This window comes from Pinus tabuliformis, chromosome 8, assembly GCF_031772625.1.
Source record: "Pinus tabuliformis cultivar Carrire ecotype Pingquan chromosome 8, CPIR1, whole genome shotgun sequence".
Lineage (NCBI taxonomy): Eukaryota > Viridiplantae > Streptophyta > Pinopsida > Pinales > Pinaceae > Pinus > Pinus tabuliformis.
This window is the reverse complement of record NC_142294.1, coordinates 1390008423-1390028567: the sequence shown is the minus strand read 5'-3', so window position 1 is coordinate 1390028567 and position 20145 is coordinate 1390008423. Positions and strand designations below refer to the sequence as shown.

General features: G+C 40.0%; 1 protein-coding gene across 6 annotated transcripts in view; it reads left to right on the top strand.

The window, feature by feature from the left end:
• LOC149240743 (uncharacterized) overlaps nt 1–20145 on the top strand; it is an 80678-nt gene that overhangs the window by 56325 nt on the left and 4208 nt on the right. For all 6 annotated transcript variants that reach the window (XR_016246542.1, XM_089373797.1, XM_089373796.1 and 3 more), the window contains exon 5: nt 402–2678. Coding sequence is in view for 5 of the 6 variants with exons in the window: in XM_089373797.1 (XP_089229923.1) it covers nt 402–2678 (2277 nt within the window). In the remaining variant the exon portion in view is untranslated. The remainder of the gene's footprint in view (nt 1–401; nt 2679–20145) is intronic.

Sequence of the window (20145 nt, the reverse complement as noted above, 5' to 3'; positions counted from 1 at the left end):
TTGACACTGCTCTTTTCTGTTCTCTGATTCTGTTGTGCTTCTATTTCCTAAATGCTATTTTCTGTTGCTAGTTGTGTCTTCGAACTTGAGCATTTGATGGTTTTTTCTTTGTATTTTTTTGTATATTTGCCTAATATGAATGTGAATTGTATTTGAGATGTTTCACATAGGAAGAACTTTTATTCTGTAATATAGCCCTATATTAACTTATACAACCATAACATGCTTCTATAAATGAAATATATTTGCACAACTTGGTAATGCTATATTTTTGATTAATTTCTTCTATGATATTATTCAAGGATTTTCTGCTTTGTTGCCTATTTCTGTGAACAATTATAATGTTCCACTTGGTTTGTACATATGTTTTAACGTCTAAGCTACCTTATCTCCTTTGGCAGGCTGATGTCACTTGTATGGACAAAAGGAATCTTCCTCAAGGTAAAACACCTGGCAAAACTGCTGCTACAAAGCCTAGTAGGAGGGCACGAGTGGGGATCAAGAACAATATCCAGGGAAATTTTTGTTTGAACAGTAGTAGTCTGGGAAAGGAATCTCCTAGTGGGCCATCTGAATCTGAAGGACCAAATCCAGGTATTAGTTGTCTATTGGAGCCTTCACTTGGAGGTTCTGTTGAAAAGCAAGTGCAAACTTCTGTGTTGCATTCTACTATCACATCTTTTTCTGATGGGCGGTTGGTGGAATCACAGGGTGGGGTTGCAGTTATTAGTTCTGATTCATCAAAAATGAGGAAGCATAAGAAGAACCGAGGATTGGATGTCTCAAGAGGGTCATCGGCAACTGCTGAACAGGTCAGTACTCAAGTGCTGGAATTTCCTGAAGGCCCTAGGATACAAGAGGGTGCAATAAATTGCAATGAAAAGAGACCTTTTCTCTGTAAACAAAGGAGTGATCTTAACAAAGCTCAAAAAAGCGCAAGTGAAATTCTTACCCATAAAGGAACTAGTGAAGCATTGAAGAAGCAGAATAGACCAGAAAATATCGTGGATTCAATTGCACGTTTGTTTAACAAAAAGAAGAAAACAGATTTAATGATAGAAGAAAAAATAATAGCTTTGAGAGAGGCTTTGAGAGTAGAGCAGGGGGCACCACGTGATGGCTTGTCTTCAAAAGTAAAGGAAAGTAAGCTTATTCACAAAAGGAAGCGTGAAACCGCAAAAAATTTATCACCAGAACCAAATTTTGTAGAGGTGATGGAACTCAATGATCAGAAGGTGCATGAGTCCAAGCTTGAGCAAAGCACAAAAGAAGATTGGTCAGGTAATTATTCTCGAGTTCATGTGTCAAACCAAGAAAATGAATCACAAGAAGATGAGAGCCATGTTAAGCTGCAGACAGGTAATAGAGAAATGCCAGAATTTGTTAGAAGCAGACTATCATGTGATCGGGCTGGGACAAGAAGAGATAAGGGGGCTGGTAACTTGGTTGAGGTAGTCTTTAATGAACAAGCTGATACAGAATCTCTATTTGATTTTGATATCAAGAAGATGTTACAGCTTGATAATGAGTCCGATGAAGAACTTTACGTGCAAGCTACAGAGTCCTTACTGTCACCTACTATGCCAGAAATGTCCTATATGGACCTTGAAGATCTGGCAGGTGAAAATTTTGATCCTTTCTTGGAAGAGACATTATATGATGACATTGATTGGCTTACTGGTAAAAATTGTGATACTGATGTACCTGAAACAATGAAAGGTGTTTGTAGCCAACTGCTTGATGGAAAAAAACCATTTGAATTGGACAGAGATGCTGATGAAGAATGTTACTTTCAAGACAAACAAATCTTATCATCACATACTTTGCCAAAGCCATATGAAGTTCTGAAACAACTGGAGGGCCACTGCTCTAATCTGTCCTGTGAACACGCTCCATCTCAGGTTATTGTTCCTTTTACCAGTGGAGGCTGTGACATTGGGGGATTTAAACATGACATGAGCCAAAAGTTTCATGGAACTGCAGCTATTTTGGATAATAGTTTGTTGCTTCATTCAGTTGGGGAGGATGATAATCGTGGCAATATAGATGAGGTAAAATGCGGCAAATCATTTGGAGTAGAAATGGACGAGTATGCTATAGAATCAAATTTGTCTCAGTATCGTCCAATAGATCCTGAGAATAACAGAAGCAATAGCAATAAAAGGAGAAATAATTTGGGTAGTCAAAGCGATATTGAGCAGGTGAATGGACTTGAAGAGAAAACTGAAGATCAAAGACACAGATGCCATTCAGTGAGTTGTGAGGAACAGGTCATAGAAGTAGCGAAGATCCGTGAAGCTCGAGAGAAGAAAAAAATTGCTGACTTCTGGATTCTATCTTCTTGCTTTCAAGATGAAAATAATTCGAATAGTATGGATGCACTATTTGGCCCCTTTGCGGAGGACCTGCTTAGTATGGATGCACTTGTTACTTCATTGTTGGAAACTTTACACTCAACTATTTCAAATTACCATGGTGAGCAAACACGAACTATAGCTTTTGAATGTCAAAATTCAGATATTTCTGAAAAAGCTGACAGGAAAGTAGAAAGTCAGAATATGCATCAGGATGCATCTGCAGAAGTGAATAAATTAGATGTGCCAGTACATGAGAATCGATGCCAGTTATCTAGTCTTAATGATACTGTTCGCGCTCTTGAGCTTGTTGCACAATATCTGGTATGCTTTTCTTCCTTCTTTTTTCATACCTACATTTTCTCTAACTGTACTTTTTCTACTCTAGCATTTGCTTTATGCTCCTTCTGGATATGACTTGTATAGAATTTTTTTTAGAAAAAAGACTAGGAACATGCACTACCATTTGGGTTCGTCTTCTGAAACTGGTATTATATTTACTGTAGAAGTGGTTTTAAAATATTGTTCACCAAATTATCTTCTAAGTTTCAGTCTTCTGGGCTAAATAATTTTTAAAATTTCTGGTCTGACAGTAAAAGTTTAGTTTGTGAAGAACAGCTTTACTATGGACTGATAGAATTAAGAAACTTGAAATTGACTGAGTGGCGTTGAATCAGGACCAACACTCTATGGATCATAAGATTTGGCCCACATCATTATTGCAACAACAGAAATAAATTAATTCCTTAAGTATACTCCAAAATGGATAATATTTAGTTTGTGAAGAACAGCTTTACTATCCAGAATTAAGAAACTTGAAATTGATTGAGTGGTGTTGAATTAGAACCAACACTCTATGGATCATAAGATTTGGCCCACATCATTACTGCAACCACAGAAATAACTTAATTGCTTCGGTATACTCCAAAATAGATAATTTTGAAATGAAAAACATTTATTAAAATCAGTAGAAGAAATTAACCTGCTTGATGATGCAAGATCATTGAAGGAAATCTGTTAAGGGCGTGCTTTTGAAACCATACAACTGAAGAGAAGTAGAGGGTCGATTCAGTTGATCCTTCAAGTGATCATTTTTGTTGACGTGACTTGGGAAAATTCTCTGCCAGTCTTTAATTTTTTTTTTCTGTTGTTAAATTTCCATGAAACTCTGCAACTACTTAGATGAATAACTGCAAACTGAAACCTAGTTTACTTTCTCAGGAAACCCAATAGGGAAAACCTGCTTCCTTGATGTGGTATTTTATTGATTGTTCTTGAGCAATTGGATCTATTACAAAGCAATTTGTTTTTGAGAAGACGTTCTGCTTCTTCTCATAAATCTCAGCTGATACAATTGATCGCAGCTTGCTTTGATCACTGCTTGATCTCAGACCTCTAGCTCGCAACTGTTCCTCTGCTGCCTCCTTGACTTGCCCTTGTAATTCCTTATCCCAGCTCCTATTCTCTTGCACACTTGGCAGCCCTATTTCCTTGCACAAATCCTCTATTTGCTAACGAAGTCTGGCCCTTATTTCTTAGAGCAAGTCCTCCTATTTCCTTGTGCACTTTCTGCCTTATATTTTTTCAGGAAACCAGTTCCTCAAGACTGTGCACAATTAATCTCCTAAATTCTAGCGCACTTGTGATCTCCTTTGTCTTAGGACATAAGATCCATGCTCTCCACAATCAAAGATACTCTCACAAACTTGTGAACTGTTTTGTCTCACAAACCTTGTGCACAAAGTTATGATTTCCTGTGCCTTCGTCCTCCTATTTATAGACCCAATTCAAACATGCACGGAGGCCTATTTCTATTTTAGAAGTTGAGTTCTGATTAAGAGCTAACTGAGAGTTCTTCTCATCCTTTCTCCAATCAACACTGAAGTTCTTAACTCGTTCTCTCTTCAATCAACACTGAAGACTAACTCGCTGTAACTGACTTGTAACTGCTACCTTGTTCTGTAGTCAAACTGATGAAGACTCCACTTAACTGAAGCTCCAACTCTATTCATGCTAACTTGATGATTATTCTAGTACACTGGAAATAACTCATCCTAATTGAAGTCTAACTCATGAGCTCGCACCCATATTGGGAGAAGGACAATTCAAGGTCTTCAGTGGCTAAGGTACAAGCCAAAAGACCTTTTCGCGCTACATTTTCAACACTCCCTCTTAGCGAGGAAGGTACTTCTAGAAGAATCTGGTCTACCTAGATCTATCTTCAACACCACCACATTATCCGCTGCTACAGCTGCAACTGCTCCCTCTCAACTAGAAGACTTCTCTGCTTCCTGATGTAGAATCTGATTTGAAAACCTGTCACTTCCAACCACGCTCCTAGGCTTCAAGTCTATCACCTTAGTCATAAGTGCCATATACACAACGTACATTTGTGGTTGCTTACTCTGCTTTAATGTGGTACTAGAAGGTCCAACTCTCTCCTGATCACCCTTAAACAACTCATTTGCCCACTTGGCTCGAACTCTCCTTGTACTGGGAGTTACTGATTGAGTGGCTACCTCCACTTGCCTTGGTCTCTTCTCCTCATCATCTTGCTGGTCGGCTCACTTGCAACTAGCCGAGACATAAATTGTGATATTGGCTGAGGCTCTTTCTTGGGATCTCTAACTTGCTCTTGCTTTAAGGACTCCCTTAGAACATTGCTCTCCTCAAACCTCATGTCTCTACCATGCGCATTTCCTCCCTTCCCGTTCAAGGTTGTCCCTATCTCAACCTGTAGGAGATACAAATTCTTCTTCCTCACACCTATTTGCTTCTTTCATCTAGAAGCTAAGTGCTTGAGGTAAGCCTTACTTCTATTGAAGATGATATCCTAACCCTTGTCTTTAAGGGTGGCTATAGAAACAAGGTTCTGCTTTAGGCATGGAACATAGAGGACATCTCTGAGGTAGAGAGAGCTACCCGACTCCCTCTCAAAACTGATAGTACCAACTCCCCTAGTTGCGTAGTTGCCATCATCTCCTAGCTCAATTTGAAACTGCATGTCCTCCTTTAGGTGGCTGAAATACTCCTTGTTCCCTGTCCTGTGGAAGGATGCTCTTGAATAAATATACCATATATTGTTGTCTCCTGAGCTTTCCATCCAGGCTATCAATGAGAAATCTTTCTCGAACTAAGCAAAATGGCATCTACCTAAAGTGATGCAGCCATATGATCTTTACTGGACTCCTTTTTCCGATCAGGACTCTTAGTGGCATAGTGTTCGAACTCATGGAAATGGAAGCACTTGATCTTGCTTAGATTTTTCTTCTTCTTCTCACCCTTCTAACTAGACTCAACCTCTCCTTGATCCTTCTTTCCCTTGGCTTTGCTACCTTTGAATGCCAGGGCAAAGTTCTCCTCGTCCTCTATTGGAGTTGATCTCCCAGATCTTGTCCCTCTTTGGATCTCTTCTTGAACAAAGTCACTCCATAGCCTTCTCCAAATGGGAATATTCTCTCTGCAAGACTCACAATGTCAGTCACGCCCACTCCAAATAGCTCATCCCGAACTTAAGTGACCTTTGAAAGATATGTGATAATGGGCTCTCCTTTTCCCATTCGGATAATTCCTAGTTTCTTATTGAGAGCAAGCTTCCTAGCATCACTAGAACCTTGATATAGATCTAAGATGGCTTTAAACATCTCATATGCTGTCTTCATCTCATGGAGATGAGGGATAATATGGTCTCTGATCCCCTCAAGAATGATCCTCCTTGCCTTGGTGTCATTGTTGTTATGTTGGTTCAATTGTTGGGCATCTTGAGGTGGCACTATTGCTTGCTTCAGAAATTCTAGCACCCCATTATGGCATTATCTTCCAACACTATTGATATCCCCTCCCATGAGCAAAAGTTTGAGGTTCCCTCTAAACTGTGATCTAACCTTAGTCCTTGGAACACCTTACTGCTATCCAAAGAACTGCTTTGCTCTTCAAATTCTAGTGCAAGACTCTTGCTTGATCTGCGCTCTTCACTAACTGGTAAATCTAGCGATGGTCTTTATGTTGATCTCTGCTATGATACCTTGTTGAATTTCCAAAGGACACTGCTCACAAACAGATCACATATCAATACACGAGTATTCTTGACGTGGTTAAAATCCTCAAAGAGGGAAACAGTGCACGACCTGAGCCAACGCGGCCACTTCATGGAATTTATTAATGAAAAGAAAGAAAATTTACATAAGCTTCTTTCATGAACGATCCCCGAACAAATGGCACTCCATTCTCTTTAAATAGAGATCATGGACCAATCAGGGGTTAAGCCACGGATCAAGTGTTGGTAATAGTAGTACCAAGGAGAGAATGAACTGTCAGATCACTTCATGTCTAGAACATATTGTGACTATCAGATTGTAAGTTACAAAAAGTACATACTAAAGAAACACACTTTATCTAGCTATACATTAGACCAGTTATACTTAATTATTTCCTATGTGTCAGAATATCCTAACATCCCCCCTTATGAACAACTTGGGATAGGATTGAAGGATGTATAAAGATGACACAATAGGAGAAGGAAGGAGGCACTAAAGCCTATCCCCCCTTAGTGACAACTTCTTGAACTCCAACCATAAATCGAAGTTTAGTAAACTTCACCTCTGTGAGAGCGTTTGTAAAGATGTCTGCAACTTGATTATCGGTTCAACGATATTGCACTTAAGAACATGGTTATGAATGAGCTTTTTGATTAAGTGCATGTGTAGTTCAATGTGTTTGCTGCGCTGATGTTGGAATGGATCTTTGCATAGTTGAATGGCACTTTGATTATCACACCAAAGTGTAAACTCAGTGAAAACTCAATGGCAAGTATTCAATGCTAACACAGTGAAAGGAAGAAGGATGACTTGATGGAGGTAGTCTCAAGTCTAGATTTTAAGGGTCTTGGTCGTCGCAACTTTTGGATCTACTAAAGGAAGAATTTGTGACTGGGTTTTCCCCTTGAGGGGGGTTTTGCCCTGGCAACGTGCCTATATCTTGTGTTCACTTCTATTTGTTGCTTGGCCTTAGTCTTGATGATAAGAAAATGTAATTCGAAAGATCAAATAATAATAATGAAAAACATCACAAGATAATGTCATAAGAAGAGAAATCATTTAACTGCCGCTCCTTGGATTTGTCAACATGGTATCAAAGCTATGGTCATGATCAAAGGCAGTTTGAAAACCACTTATACATCTTTGAAGTATTCTTAGTGATGTCACAATAATGAATTTTGGTATACATTGGTATGATAAGTATGGATCAGTTTCAGAAAGAAGAATTCATTGACAACATCTTAGAAGTGTGGTAAGGACACCACAGGTGTTGGTTCAGTATAAAAATTATAGTGAGACAGTTCAGAAATTGGGTGATCAAGTTCAACGCCATACAAGTTCAGTGCATCCTCAGAAAACCAATTTAGTAGAAAGTTCAGAATGGAGTTTCGGTAAAATCAAGTGACAAACTACTAAGGAGTGAAATTCAGATCAACTTCAGTGATGAATTTGTGTGAAAAGATCAGTATAAATCACAGTCACATTCATAAAGGAGAATTCGGGCTCTGTGATATATGGTCAAAGTACTAATATGTATAAAAATGAAGCATTGCTATTAGTAAGATCAGAACAATATCTTCTATCTTACACTCGTTGAAGAAATGGAATTTGGTATAACTGCCTGTGGAGATCTATCAAGCTCAAGCACAAGGTAACAACTCAAGAAAAATCAAGTATTTAACAAGATGCATTTGCAACACTTCAAATAAGGTATGTAATCACAAGGTACATTTATGAGCTTTTAGATTTCTATTAATGATCCTTGTTTATATCTAGTCTAGGATTAAGAGTGTTCTCTCTAGATAACATATTAGAACCTTAATCCTCTCCCTCTAGGATTTACAAGTAATCTAGGATTCCAAGTAAAAGTCCTTGATTGAAAGAAAGAATAACTTCTCATAGAATTCCATCCTCCATGACTATGTAGGAAATCTAACTTAAAAAATTAAATCACGTTCTTGGGCAATGAATATGTTAATTCTCTTAACTTGATAACTGTTTGTGTTACCTTTTACTTATTAGCTTTGTTTGTTATTATTCAAATGTGCAATACATCAAATAGCTACCAAAACAATAAGAACAGTGACACAATATATAGGTTGCAAGCCAGGGCTAAAACCCCTCCTCTTGAGGGGAAAACCCATAAATCTCTTCTTATCTTTCAGATCTTTCAATTGACGAATACCATGACCTAGACTCAGACAAATACTTTCCAAGATCAAGTTTACCATGACCTCCTGTTGCAATATCATTGACCTCCTAGGAGATTCGAAACTCTGCTCCCCTGTAACTGCTGCTGCTTCTCTAGCAGACTTCGATCTCCCTCTAATAGCCTTCCTCTTGACTTCGCTTGCCTTGACTTGAGTCCTAGGGCTAGTAAGATGCCCTAAGAGACCTTTGCTTGCCTTCCCTTCTCTTTTGCTTCCAAAATTGAACCCTAGAAGATCCAACACAGAAACCCTAACTTTGATCTCCCAGAAGAATAGATAAGGCCCATAAACACTTCGACTTCTTCGACTTCCTCTTCTTTGCACTTCCTTCTTCGACTTTTCCTTCTGTTTCTTCGCATAAGAGATGAGAGAGTGAGTGATCCAAATGGAGGACGAGTTCCTCCTATATATAGGCTTCTTCAAGGATGGACGTGGCTCTTCATGTAGGCCGACTTGATCTTGGAGGTATTTTGACACTTTAAAGACAAAATAATTTTTTCTTTACAATTTACAATGTGCCCATAGGGTCTTCAATATATGAAAATGACTCTTATACCTAGGACAAACCCTAGAAGCACTCAATGGGTGCTTGACCTATAAAATAAAAGAAGTTGAACAAGAAACCCATGCTCCAATATAATAATATTTTTTTTTTCATTTTATATTTACAATAATACATTTTATACTTATGAAGATCGAACCTAGTTACACATTTTTCAACACTCCCTCTTAACTAGGGAGGTATTCATAAGAGGTACATGGTCATTCTCAATCTGAGGAGATCTCATAAGAAGAGTCGGATTGGTCTAGCATCATATTAACCAACATTGTCACATAGTAAGGCCTCGGCTAACAACTCTATCTCTCCACAAGATCAAAGCACAATGTTGGCGAGACCAATGATGTGTAGACACCATCATCACTGTCTCCCAAGGTAAATACTCAACCAGGGGTTCAAAGAGTATCACTTCCCATTGGACTATTCTTATCTTGGGTAGCTAATCCTCAAAGAATATCAGTCCACGACTACTCTTGTCTTGAATGCCCTACCACATTCTCAAAGACTATCGAATGCCAGATGGTTATCCAATCCTCCATTCTATCTTCACAAGTGAAGACAAGAATGTAGTGTCTATCTCTTCCTCAATTAGGGAGGACAAATCCCCCAAACCAATTTTGCCCCTTAAGTATACAAGCTTCTTGTTCGGAAGTGATTTTGTCAATATGTCAGTGACTTGTTCATCAGTGGAGATATACCGTCGCTGCAACACACCATTTTGTACTAGCTCTCTAATATAGTGATACTTGTTATTGACGTGCTTTGTCTTTCCATGAAACACTAGATACTTAGACAAACGAATGCAACTAGTGTTATCACAAAGTATCACTGTAGGGTTCATCGGTCCTTCAAACAGGTTGGATAGTAACTTCCCCATACTTCTTCTTTGCTTACTTCACATGTTGCAACATATTTAGCCTCAACACTACTCAAAGCAATGGTGTCTTGCTTTGTGCTCATCCATGAGACTGTTGAGGATCCTAAACTAAAACATCCTCTCTTAGTGCTTCTTCCATCTTGTTCACTACCACCCTAGTGGGAATCTGTATATCCAATCAATTTGACATCATTCCTTCTATCATATTTCAAACAGTAGTTGATGGTTCCTTGTAGATATCTCAAAATATGCGTTGCTGCTATCCAATGATCATGCTTCGGTTCCACTTGGAATTGACTGAGTACATTTACTGCAAAACATATCTCTGGTTGAGTATTCACCAAGTACATCAATGAGCCAACGAGTTGTCTATACATGGAAGGATCCACAGGGCTTGATTCAGAACTCCTTAGTCTCTTCAAGTTTGAGATCATCAGAGTGGTCATAGGTTTGCAGTCCATCATGTCAAAATCCTTTAGAATCTCGATCACATACTTTCCTTGACCCAAATATATTTCATTCGGTCCTTACCTGACTTCTAGTCCCAAATAGTAATGCATCAGCCCAAGATCCTTCATGTCAAATTCTGCTGTCGGTTGCTTCTTACATTCTTCAATTCGACCTTCTACACCTTTCAAGAGAAGATCATCTACATACAAAGGAATAAATACAGGTTCATTATTTACAACCTTAATATAAATGTTCGAGTCAGCAAAATTTTTTGTGAAGCTTATTCTCTGTAGGTATGCATCCATTCTATCATACCATGCCCTTAGTGCTTGCTTGAGGCCATATAATGCTTTCTTCAATCTGTGAACATATGCCTTCCTATATTTGACTTCGAATCCCAATGGTTTTTCTATATAGACTTCTTCATATATATTGCCATTCAGAAACGCAGTCTTGGTATCCATTTGGTGGATGTTCCATCCCATCGATGTTGTCAGAGAGACTAATGATCGAATCGTCGTATATCTTGCAGTTGGAGCAAATGTTTCTTAATAGTCAATGCCTTCAAGTTGAGAGAACCCTCTAGCCACAAATCTTGCTTCATACTTATCTAAACTTCCATCAGCGGCATGCTTGATCTTATATATTCACTTGGAAGTAACAACAAATTTGTCTTCGGGTCTAGGTACGATTTCCTAGACTCCATTCTTCATTATAGATTGATACTCTTCATTCATGGCATCCTTCCATTCTCGATGTTCTACAACCTCTTCAAAGGTGGATGGTTCTGCTTCTATTAATTTTGTCATGTATGCAACATATCCAAAATATTTCTTGGGTCTCTTACTTCCTTTAAATGATTTTTGTGCTGCCCCATGACCTTCTGCATCAAGTAGTGTGGATTTCAACCAATTAGGTCTTTTATGACCACGGGTTTAATAGGTTCACTTGGCCCTTCTTCTTCATGGTGTGATCCTTCTCCTTCCTTGTCAACTTCCTTCTCAAATATCGGAAGTTCTTCGTTATCAGAATCTATGGAAGTTCTTTTGACTTCTTGAATGCTATACTCTTATCAAATATGACATCACGACTGACTTCAATGTGATGTCTATCTTTCATATAAATTGTTAATTTTAGTTATGTTCTATGCCTAGAGCAATTTTTTTCAATTTTCATAGTTAGCTCAATATCTTTTTCAGATTAGCAATCACATCAACATTGAAGTAAACTGCAGATAGAACATAAACATAAATCGCAGAAGATAGGCCAAGACAAGAGGACACAATATGTGGCGCTAGCTAGGGACAAACCCCAATGTGGGGAAACCCTTGATCAATTATTCTTATATTTTCTTCAATAGTTCAACAGAGAGAGAGAGGTAGTACATTTACAACAGAAGTCAACACTTCGACTTTCTAGATTCATCTCTACATTAGATCAGTTGAAGACATGCTGCTTCAACTAATTCTCCAAGGTGACTCTTTCACCTATCATTGTGCTACATCTCGTCCACACGCTGCACCTCACCGTGCTGCACCATGCTACACTCATCATCACAGTGCTGGACCTAATGACCATGCCTAAGTCACCGGATTTGCCGTTTTTAATCCATAAAATTCGAAATTCGCCGTATTTCAAGCTGAAACGAATATGTTCGTTCAAGTTCGCCGTATTTCATGCCGTATTCGAATTTTTGTCGATTAAATTCGCCATTAAAATCGTTTAGATGCGTTGAAATTCGTTTAGATGCGTTAAAATTCGTTTTTTTTCGCGCCCGCGGGTATGAGTGTTGCTGTTTTAGCCTTTTAGGTTTCATTGGTTTCGTTGTTTAAGTTTTCATTGCCGCAGACGCCATAGACTACAGTCTACAAGACAGAGACTACACGGACACCTTGACGGGCTCGGGTTTCGTTGTTTAAGTTTTCATTGCCGCCGCAGACGCCATAGACTACAGTCTACACCTTGAAGGCTTGACGGGCTCGAGTTTTTCCAGAAACAAAGAAAACTGCCGCGTGCTATGCCTGTAACTGAGAGGCATTCAGTCCTCTTAATCACTTGATGTAACCAAAACTGCTAATGAAGATAAAGGCTGCTGTTCACTCTTATTTGATGACTGTTTACTGTTCTATTCGCTTTGATGGTTACATCATATTTTGGTTGGTGATCAAATGGTATCTTTAGAAATTTTCATTATTTCTTTGTCAATATGGTTGACTCATTAGCAATTTTCATGTGCTACATAACTTGCTGATTTTTCCTATACATTTCAAGCTTTTCATCAAATTATGCTTTGACTCCATTATTAATATAATTTCTAACAATAAGATAGTCTTTATAAGTGTATAAATCTGCCCTCTATCTTTAATATACATTTTTTTTTTCGAATTTCTATATGTCGAATTTTATCGAGAAAATTTGAGTTGCCGAACTTTATTCGAATTTCAAGGTCCTCGAACTCGAACTCGAACTCGAACCTGGTGACTTAGGACCATGCTATGCACTTCATGCTGCTATTGTCAATGTGCTGCTCCAATCACTGAGCTGCTTTCATCACGGATCTGCACTCCTCACGCTGCACCATGCTGAGCTTGCACTATGCTGCATCCAAATGCACGCTGCACACATCAAGCTGCATTGTTGCTCCATGCATCACCATGCTTGCAGCTGTTCATGCTTTACCATGCTGCATTTCTGTCCCATTTAGACATGCTATACCTTAGCACGTTTGGTGTACTAATGTGCTCAATTGGCTCCATTAGGCTGCAAGGAAAACTGATCCAAACTGGTCAACTCCTTTGACCCAACATCCCTCCACCAAACACTGCTGTCAATTGTTTGCACTACTATTTGTTGCACTCTTGGTTAGGGCACTTACTACAGCCCTAGTTTCATCCCACTGTCAACAAACTAACCTTTTAAGGGTTGCTGCATACCCTCAGAGGTCTCCTCCTCACCCACGCTACTTGCATAGGATACTGTCCACCCTTGACAACCCTCACGTAGCCTCTAGCTGTGTGCTATGGCCTGTGGCCTAGCACAATAGATTGATGTAGCAATAGACCTCCGAAAATGTGCTCAAACAACTTCCAAACAACAACGTATTTGACCCTTAGGAACTCGGCCTAACAGTGATCCTTCTCGGCCCTCTACACAACAAACTCGGACCTTGTTTACATCACTGTTCCAGCCCTAAAACAATCCGCACTTGCCTCAGCCAGTGGGCCTCCTGTAGCAGACTTCGGATCCCTTTCTTCCACATTTTCTAGACTCCAAAACTCCTCTTCTCTTCTAGGCTTCTGCGGCTAGGGTATATCCATACCACCCTTAGGACAACATATAGGCTTCTCCATAGGGCATCGTAGGGTAGCGTAGACCTTAGGTGACGTAGGAAAAAACTACAATACCCACAGTATGCATATAAAATGCATAATCTCATTTATCCCAGGAATTTCAATGACCTTCCTGGTCAAACCTTCATAGATTAAGGTTTAAGGCCCCTTAATTGAATCTCATGCGAAACGATTCAACAACTAACCCTAGTCTGATCCTTAGTTAATCCTGTTTCGCGGAACCTTATAACTCAACCCTTCAACCTTTATAACAACTCTGGTTAATTCTATACTTGCACATATTAACCAAACCCCACTGTACGTGCCAACTCACCCTTTATCGCAATCGTGGAGTTTCAAAGGACTCAATAGAATATGCATTCAAAACTCTTGATTTGCGATATGCGATTGCCCTTTTCCACCGTTGATTTCGTCCACCAGATCAACGACTGTCGCAATATAGCATCACACCAACATGTGACTTAATCGCATTCCTCTCCTCGCATGCGATATGCGATAACACAAGTGGACTCCAAATAAAATAAAACCGCGCCTATAACCTTCTCGGGTCCGCTCTCCACAAATATAATCACTTCAATCTCCACCGTCGATCTTACCTTTAATTCGAAGGTTGATGTCTTCTTCGATCAACAGAGTTGCTCGTTGATCCTGCGTCGTAGATCAAGACCCATTTGATCCAACGGTCCACAATGATATCGCACATACCACTTGCACGACGTTTAACCGCCTTACGGAGCCGATAAGGATTATACAACCTTAATCTATAAATGTTCAGGTCCGCCCTTGAAGTTAACGTTCGATCTCTTTACGGCCCAATATCTGTTGGATGACGGAGGTCATCAAATCATACGATCTGCGGCCCTTCAACTAGCATGCGGGTTAATTACAGGTCTAATACCGTAGTTGATTGTGACATAAGCATTGACTTCTGCGATCGACGGCTAAGAACAATTGCGGGTCTTCAACCACGATCAAGGCACCCCGTACTCTCTACCCCCGCTGTGGTTACTAATCACCGTCGATCTGACGGTCCAGATCGATTCTTGCCTTTCACCTTCCGCAAGTACTTAGATTTAATCTCTGCCGTTCATTTCTTTTACTTATGTGGCACAACTTAATCTTGGTCACCCATCGCCTTCAGCCTCGTTCGTTGATCTTTAGATCCAACGATTCCTGTGCATCATTACCTCAGTTCTTCGTCCTTATCTTTACTTTGATTTATGCCGTTCCTTCAATGTTCCTCTGTGGGTTTTGGCTTTCTTTAGGAAACTAGTCTTTCGCTATTCTGCCACACAACTTCCTCCTTAACTCCGCTCGCGCCTTTGTGCTTCCTTCACCTTCACTGTAACATTAAAGGCTTCCTCCTGTACTGTCGGTGTGTACAAAGCCATAACACCTCTCTGTTACTCTTCTCTGTATTTCGCCTCTGATTCTACACATGCAACTTCTGTTACAGAGAACGAACTTCTAGTTCACACAGATTACAATTAAATTACTCCATACACACACATAAACTCAAAATTGAGTTGTTTGTATTAATGAACAAGTATTTACACAGTTTCTTCTCTCAGGCCTGATTTCCAATATCAGTGGCCTCTGTTTCACGATCTGCCCGTAGGCTTACAATCAAACCTCTAACTACTAACTTGACTTGACTAACTAGCTAAACCCTGACTATGCCTTTTAGGCTTACATTTATAGAAAAAGATTCTACAACAAATTCTTGGTTTAGATCCATAATCTTTTCAACAAAATCCTAAAATCTCTTCCTTATCTCTAAGGATCCTTTCTAATTCACAAAATCATGAACTAACTCCAAATCTAAGTTTTACAATTAATTCTCAAATCTCTCAATCTCTCAACTATCCTGATTCTTTCATGTTCTCCTACCTTCGAGAAGATTTACTAATATGCCTCACCATACTCAATTAAATCCCTATTCTAGCTTCTCTCATTAAAATCACTGAAAACCTTAATAATTACATTAATTCAAAACATAGGAAACCAACTTCCTTGAAAACACAAGACACCCTATGTCTACTAAGATACAATGATATTATTGAGCTGAATGCTTTTGCATCACTAGGGCTTGATATGACAACGGTTAGGTCTTCTTAGGATCTCGGATAGGCCTCCGCTATACAGCGTATAAGAACCTTGCTTCAACTGCAAATATATGATTGCATTAGACCTTCTTTTGCTACGGCTAGGGCATGACTAGATCCCCTTTAACTGCGGCTAGATGTTCCTCTCTTCAACCGCGTCTAGGGCACCTTGATTTGCTGCATATAGAACCCTTTCTTTACTGTGTCTAGGGCTTCTCCCTCTTGATCTCCCTAACCACTAAACCCAGACGAGTGGAGAGAGATCTTAGGAGAAGTGTATGTGAAAAATGGCTCTCAAGTCATCTCCTTTTATACTAAAACGTTGAGCACTTGTGGGGTTTATTTGGTTGTTAGCTGACCTTGACGAATTGTCTTATAATACAAATAAATTCATATCTCGATGAACACTTATTGGAATCGAATGATCTTTAGATCAATCCCACACCTCTTGATGAGAGGGATCTAAGAAAAATATCAACTGCCATAAATAAGATGACCCGCATGGAGTTTGGCGCTAGTTGCCAATTTAACACTCCCTCTCAACTAGGGAGAACTCCATCCACTGATCCATTTGTCCGACTGTACTATCTCTGCCATCAGTGCCTTCACCTTGCATTGCTCAGCTCTGCTCTGCTGAACCATGAAGAAGAAGAATTGATCGAGAATGTCTCATACCATTCTCTATTGACCAGAAGTCAGTTTCATATGAGGAGAGTGTGTCATACCACTCTTACTGACTTGAAGTCAGTTTCATTTATCTTAGATCAATATCACAAGAGAGTGTCTCAAACCACTCATACTGATCCCAGATCAGTTTCATTGATCCCAGATCAGTTTCATTGATCCCGGATCAGTTTCATTGATCCCAAATCAATGGAGGTCATCCTAGCATAGGGAGTACGGTAGATACAACGATGCATCCATCGATAGTACTACTATGGTCCCCAACCCCATTTCCCTGCTCATTGATCAGATGAGAGGTACTTCCCATGAGTCCCATACTGCATGGGTAGATGACTCGACAGGAGAACTAATCATCCTGTCCAGAGGAGAACGAATCATCCTGTCCCACAGTTGCCACGGTAGAACTAATCATCCCTGCCCACAGGAGAACTAATCATCCTGTTTCGTAGTCGCCACGGGGTGTCATAGGGAAGGCTGATCCATTCACCCTGTACACAACGCACCATTAGGGGAGGGTGAGTCGCCCTATGGTCGCGTGTTGCTCCAGTAAGGATCTCAAGCCCCCCAGAGCTCTTAGAGCTCAATGCTTGCAATATGTAGGACCCTTATAAGAAGGTCTCTTAACGACTCCAAGTCGTTCGGGAAAGTCACAGATTTGACCTTTCCTCGGCTGGGGCTTTGACAAAATGTTTGTGACCTGTACATCAGTCTCAATGCGATGGAGCCTCCTTGCTCATTGACTTAGCCTATCCCAGATAAGGTAGTATCTGATGTCTATCTGCTAGAACAATCATCGAATACGGTATTCCTCAACAATCGAATCCCCCCCTGGTTGTCACAGAGAATCACAATGGTATTCATTATGTGTACACATGTATTCGGTCTCGGCGGTGCTTATAGCAACCGACTTTTGCGTCCTGCTCATCCATGATATCGAAGTAGAATCCAAAGAGAAACAACCCTCAGAAGTGCTCTTGCGATCCTCCGCACTGCCTGCCTAGTCAACATTCGAATAATCATGCAGCGTCTCATTTCTGGCAGTGTATCTCAATCCATGAGAGATTGTGCCCTCTTATAAGATTCTTGGCACCAATCTAGCGAGGCTCAACCATATATGAGCTCATCATGCTAACTGCAAAACATATGTCCGGACGGAAGTTCACGAAGAACATCAAAGGCATTTCCCAAATCTGGTCCGGCATCACTACCACATAACTTCTGAAAGTTAAGCTCCATTGAGGTAGTCACGGGCTTGCAGTTCACCATTCCCAATCCGGAATCCAACTCCCTCTTACTTCTGCAAATGAGAGGGTCTGCACTTGTCAGAAATAGGTCGTCCTCAGAAGGTGCCAGCATGAGAGGTCTATCATCCACAACCTTCGAGCAATGGTTTGGATCGGCTTCACTCCGAGTGAATCTCAGCTTCATCAGACAGCTATCAATCCTCTCATACTATGCGCAGGGTGTTTTGCTTCAAGCCATAGAGGGCTTTCTTCCACCTGCATACATGAGATTCCCGATGAATCTAAAACCCCTCGGGTTGTTCCAAGCTTGTGGACCTGCTACATGAGGGGAATGGTCCCCTTGTGATATTTTCCTTTTGTACATCTCAGACATGTACCTTCATGCTCTTTTTGAATTCAGGCATCCCAGTCATCATCTGACTCACATCGGGTAGGGCCCCACAATAAGTAGATCTCCGGTGCTATAGATGAGATATGTCAACTGACATGGTCCCCAATGGACCATCCTGTAACTTCGTACAAATAGCCAACCCTGAACCCATGAGTAAAAGCATCTTTGAAAATTCTATAATCAAACACGTACCTTTCCATCGATGAATGCCACCCTGAAACCTTTGACTTCTATTGCCGAAATGGACACTCGGTTCTTCTTGCGATTAGGTACATAAAAGAGATTTTGTAAATGAATCGAGTTACCCTCATAGTCGTAATGATTTGAGAAGCAACATCTAGAACGACCTCGAAGTTTTGTATTTGTTTATGAATATGTGAAAGTATATTATTGATTGGGGTTGTGTTTGTACAGGTAAATCTCTTGAAGGTTTTGATAGCATGTTGGTTACTGATCAGTTTGATCGGGAGAGATTTGTTGTCCTTGATCTACCGTATCAAGGGGTGTTGAGGCTTTGTGAGTGAAGCATTGCCTGGGAAGACATTTGGCCGACACTTTGTGTTGATGTCTAGGTCCTAAAGTTGGAAGGGTGGCATTGGTCATTGAGCTCTGACATGCACCTGGATCTCTGGGTTGATGGTTAGCAAGTAAGCCTGATGGTACCTAGAGAGGCTGAAAGCTTGAGTCCATCTTAGTCCCACTCGAATAGATTGACCTGGTCAGGAATCTAGTCATGGCATTGCGGGCCCTAAATTGTTGAGAGACCAATGGATAGATTGCCCTGGTCAGGAATCTAGTCCATGGCATTGCGGTGCCTAAACTTCTTTGTAAATTATGTGTTTTGAGATCTTCCATGTACCTCTTTGATTATATGTAACTATGAATATCAACCTAGTTAAGTGGGAGTATTGAAGAATGTAACTAGGTTTGGTCTTCATAATTGTACTTGAAGTCAAAATGTAATATATTTGTCAAAAGAAAAGCAAAATTAATTTTATTATTAATTTAATTGACTTGTTAAAGCATGGGTTTCATGCTTGAGTCAATTGTCTTAAGTCAAGCCTCCATTGTAGGCTTTAGGATTATTTATTTTGGTCAAAGTCAATTTGTTTATTGGTCAAAGATTCCTCCATCAAGCCGTCCTTCAAGACGACTTCAAATAGATCATTGTCTAGTCGACTACATTCAAGTGAAATCATGTCGGCCTCACCTAAAATGGAGTCACACCGGTTCAAGCTATCATGTCGGCTTATTTCAAGAAGGAACAACTATATATAGAAGCCTATACCCTCGCTCCACAGTTTAGTCAACAAGCTCGCATAAAATCACAGAAGTTCGGATCACAGAGAAGAAGTTTTGGTGTAATCTTAGAGGAAGTTTCGGTGCCATTTATAGTAAGAAGTTCGAATTACAGAGCTTGGATTTCATAGATGTTTTTGTGTCACTACAGGAGTCGGATTATTCACAGAGATGATTTCAGTTGTATGCCAACCACAGTTCTATGCTATCACAGATTCAATACTCTCATAGTTTAGTACTCCACAGTTTTGATGCTACTACAAGACCACAGTCTCGGTGAAATTAAGGGTTTGGTGCCACAACAACAAGAAAGGTTCGGTGCCACCACAACAAGAAAGGTTTGGTGTTATCACAATGGGAAGGCCTCGGTGCCACCATAGAAATGAAGTCTCTCGTTGCTATTACAATGATAAGGAGATATTGCAGTGATGATGTCTCAGTGAAAACTCAGTGGCAAGTATTCTATGCTAACACAGTGAAAGGAAGAAGGATGACTTGATGGAGGTAGCCTCGAGTCTAGATTGTAAGGGTCTTGGTCGTCTCATCTTTTGAATCTACTAGAGGAAGAATTTGTGACTAGGTTTT